The sequence below is a fragment of the Cynocephalus volans genome, chromosome 16 (genome assembly GCF_027409185.1).
Source record: "Cynocephalus volans isolate mCynVol1 chromosome 16, mCynVol1.pri, whole genome shotgun sequence".
Lineage (NCBI taxonomy): Eukaryota > Metazoa > Chordata > Mammalia > Dermoptera > Cynocephalidae > Cynocephalus > Cynocephalus volans.
In genome coordinates this window covers 72,363,607-72,367,070 of record NC_084475.1, presented here as the reverse complement: position 1 = coordinate 72,367,070, position 3,464 = coordinate 72,363,607, and the positions used below count along the sequence as shown (strand labels likewise).

General features: G+C 34.0%; 1 protein-coding gene across 1 annotated transcript; it reads left to right on the top strand.

The window, feature by feature from the left end:
- The first annotated feature begins 2,154 nt into the window (after nt 1-2,154).
- On the top strand, nt 2,155-2,896 carry LOC134365014 (U1 small nuclear ribonucleoprotein C-like). Its single transcript, XM_063081236.1, has one exon. It carries the CDS (start codon nt 2,211-2,213, stop codon nt 2,661-2,663), a length of 453 nt encoding a protein of 150 aa, XP_062937306.1. The 5' UTR covers nt 2,155-2,210; the 3' UTR covers nt 2,664-2,896.
- The last annotated feature ends 568 nt before the right edge of the window (nt 2,897-3,464 follow it).

Below are 3,464 nucleotides of genomic sequence, written 5' to 3'. Positions count from 1 at the left end.
CTTACCACCACAAAAAAATACAATGAAAATGTAATAATGTCCCTGTTTTATTTCTGATTTTGGTAATTCCAGTCTTCTCTCTTTTTCTCTTGGTCAGTCTAGATAAAGGTTTACAAATTTTGTTGATCTTTTTAGACAATCAACTTTTGGTTTTGTTGTTTTGTCGTTTTTCTCTATTGTTTTTTAATTCCCTATTTCATACTTTTTTGTAATCTTTGTTATTTCCTACTTATGTTTGCTTTTGGTTTAGTTTACTCTTCTTTTTCTATTTTATTAAGGTAGAAGTTTACATTACTGATTAGAGATTTTTCTTATTTCTAATATAGGTGTTTACAAGTATAAATTTCCCTCTAAGCATTGCATGAGCCCTGAATCCTATAAATTTTGATATGTTGTGCTTTGGCTTTTATCTCAAAGTACTCTCTAATTTCCTGTGATTTTTATTTTTGTTTATTTAGGAGAGAGTTGTTTAATTTCCACATACTTGTGAATTTTCTAAATTTCTAAACTTCCTTCTGTTATTGTGCTTAAAGAATGTATGTTCTATTATTTTCTATTTTGCACAATCAAGTAACAGCAGTTATACATAAAGTGCACTAGCCTCTCCCTCTGGATCACAGCAAGCTGGGGAAGAAAATAGCATAGAATAGTGAAAATGCTTATTCTCTCCTTGGCCTTTGTCTTAACTCAGTTTCCCCACATGTTCTTTCTTGTAAGTGCATATTTCCTTGTTCTCCTCAATCTTCATACATTTTGCCCTTGTATCAACTCAGCAGACTTAACCTTTCTTTATACCTCCTTCCCTCAGGAACTTTCTCTATGTTACATGAAAAAATATATAGTTTCTGTAGTATGCTTTCTTCTATTAAAATGTAGCACACTAAAAAACAACCTTATGTTTTAGTACAGATGCCTCAAAAATGATGTACATAATAAATAGGTGTGTGATTTCAAAAATAAAAATAATAGATTTGTGTATTCTCTCTCTCTTTCTCTATCTCTCTAAATTGAAAAGTTTCCAGTTTAATTTTTCTTCATGGGAACCCAACTTAATAATTCACTGTGAAATTGCTAAAATTACTAATTTGATTAATGCCTATTAAGGAAAAGGTAGTTACGCATTAGAACACGGGTCATAAAAGTAATTTCTGGTAATGGGCATGCCCCCAATATGAATCTGGTCCTCACATCATGGTCACGGAGGATGACAATTAGCTTTGTATCTCATGCATATTCTTAATAAATAAATAAATAAATAAGAACATTCATGTAGACCTCAATTTAAATTAAGCATATTAGCAAGAGGAATCCTAAAATTAAGATTATTTGTGGACAAATTGAGGTCAGTCCATTAAAAATTTTATAGGTATTATCTAAGTGCCCATGCATTCTGTTACTTATTGGTTTATATGCAAACAATAATAAAAAATGTATTACAAAATAAAGAAAATGCAAAATAAAAAAGATCATAAAGATGGAGTATGAAAATACTAAAAGAAATTTTATTACAGAAATTTCAAACAAATTGAGGGCAAAAATCTACATTTTTGAGTATATAAATTACAAAGCTAGTGTTAATAAGAAATTAATCTAATAATAATACTAACGGTAAAAAGCAATTTACCTGACTTTAAGGTTTCACAGCCTGGAATTTGCACTTAGATCCGTGTATGTGTGTGAATGCATTTGTCTGCGTGTGTGTGCGTGTGTGTGTGTGTGTGTGTGTGTATGCAATATTCAAACTAAGAGGATTTAAAAGTGATAGTAGTCATTTTAGTCACTCACAAAGGACTGAAGGGAAACTATAATGTTGGTAAAGGCCAGTTTCATAAAATTTTGAGAATAAATGAGAAAACATAGCTGATATTTTTCTGACAGTTACTGAAAGTGAGCCAAAATTATTATCTGCCCATATTTTCACCATGAATTGAGAAAATTCTTCGGATGAAGATGGTGAAAACCTGATGTACCCTTAAAAATAAAGCTGTAGTTCATTCAACATATGAATGTGTTCATAAATAATTTGTTTCCTAGAGTCATCAACCAGAAAATGCTAAAGTATTTTTGATTTGATAGTCATCATAGTTATGGAAAAACAGTCTCAGTAATTATCTCATGCAGTTTCTGGATTTGACCATAAAAAGTGTTCTTAGGGTGTGTGTCATTTCCTGGCGGTGCAGAACGGAGTGGACAACGGCCTGCAGAGCAACATGCCCAAGTTTTATTGTGACTACTGCGATACATACCTCACCCATGACTCTCCATCTGTGAGAAAGACACACTGCAGTGGTAGGAAACACAAAGAAAATGTGAAAGACTACTATCAGAAATGGATGGAAGAGCAGGCTCAGAGCCTGATTGACAAAACAACGGCTGCATTTCAACAAGGAAAGATACCTCCTACTCCGTTTTCTGCTCCTCCTCCTGCGGGGGCAATGATCCCACCTCCTCCCAGTCTCCCGGGGCCTCCTCGCCCTGGTATGATGCCAGCACCCCATATGGGGGGCCCTCCCATGATGCCAATGATGGGCCCTCCTCCTCCTGGGATGATGCCAGTGGGACCTGCTCCTGGAATGAGGCCACCCATGGGAGGTCACATGCCAATGATGCCTGGTCCTCCAATGATGAGACCTCCTGCCCGTCCCATGATGGTGCCCACTTGACCAGGAATGACACGACCAGACAGATAAGAATAGAGAGGAGGCTTCTTTATATCAGTTTTAAGTTACTTGTTGTACTTCATCAAGAGATCATGGTGCTGTGACTATTGGTGTTTTCTAACAGTATGGCACGGAAGACTTTCTCCGTTTTCCTATTAAAGAAAGAATAGTTTTGGAGGGGAGAAGTGGGACAAAAAATGTGCATTTTTCATTTGTGTTGTGAAATGTGAAAATAAAATTGTAAACACTTTTAGTTAAAAAAAAAAAAAAAGTGTTCTTAGTTCCAATCTTCTATAAGCTTAATATCTACTAGGATTCAGTGTACAGAATAATTTCCATAAAATACAAAGTTCTATGGGATTTTAGAGGAAAATGTTCTAGAACAGTATACAATTCATAAAAGGTATATTTGAAGTTGTGTCAAAAGAATGGGTAAATTTTCATCAGATGGAGAAAGGATGGCTTTATATACATGAAGAGAAAATAGTGAGTACAAGAAAGCTTGAGAGTAAGTTAGAATTGAGTATTATGCTTCAGAAGGTTAATTTGAGCCATAACATGGAAAGCCTTGAGTTTAATGCTCAGTTCATAGAACTAAAGTCAATTAGTAAATAACATCAAGTTTATTTGATTCTCTAATTCCTAACTGTATTTTATTGTATTTTGTGTGGATATATAAGAAATAAAATTTACCATTTTAAGTGTAAAATGTAATGGAATTAATTACATACACAATGGTGTCTAATCATCACCACTATTTCCAAAAATGCTTATCACTCCAAATAGAATCTCTGTACCAAGTAA

Excerpts from the sequence above, each read along its gene's own strand:
- LOC134365014 (XM_063081236.1), top strand. The coding sequence starts at position 2,211 with ATGCCCAAGTTTTATTGTGACTACTGCGATACATACCTCACCCATGAC.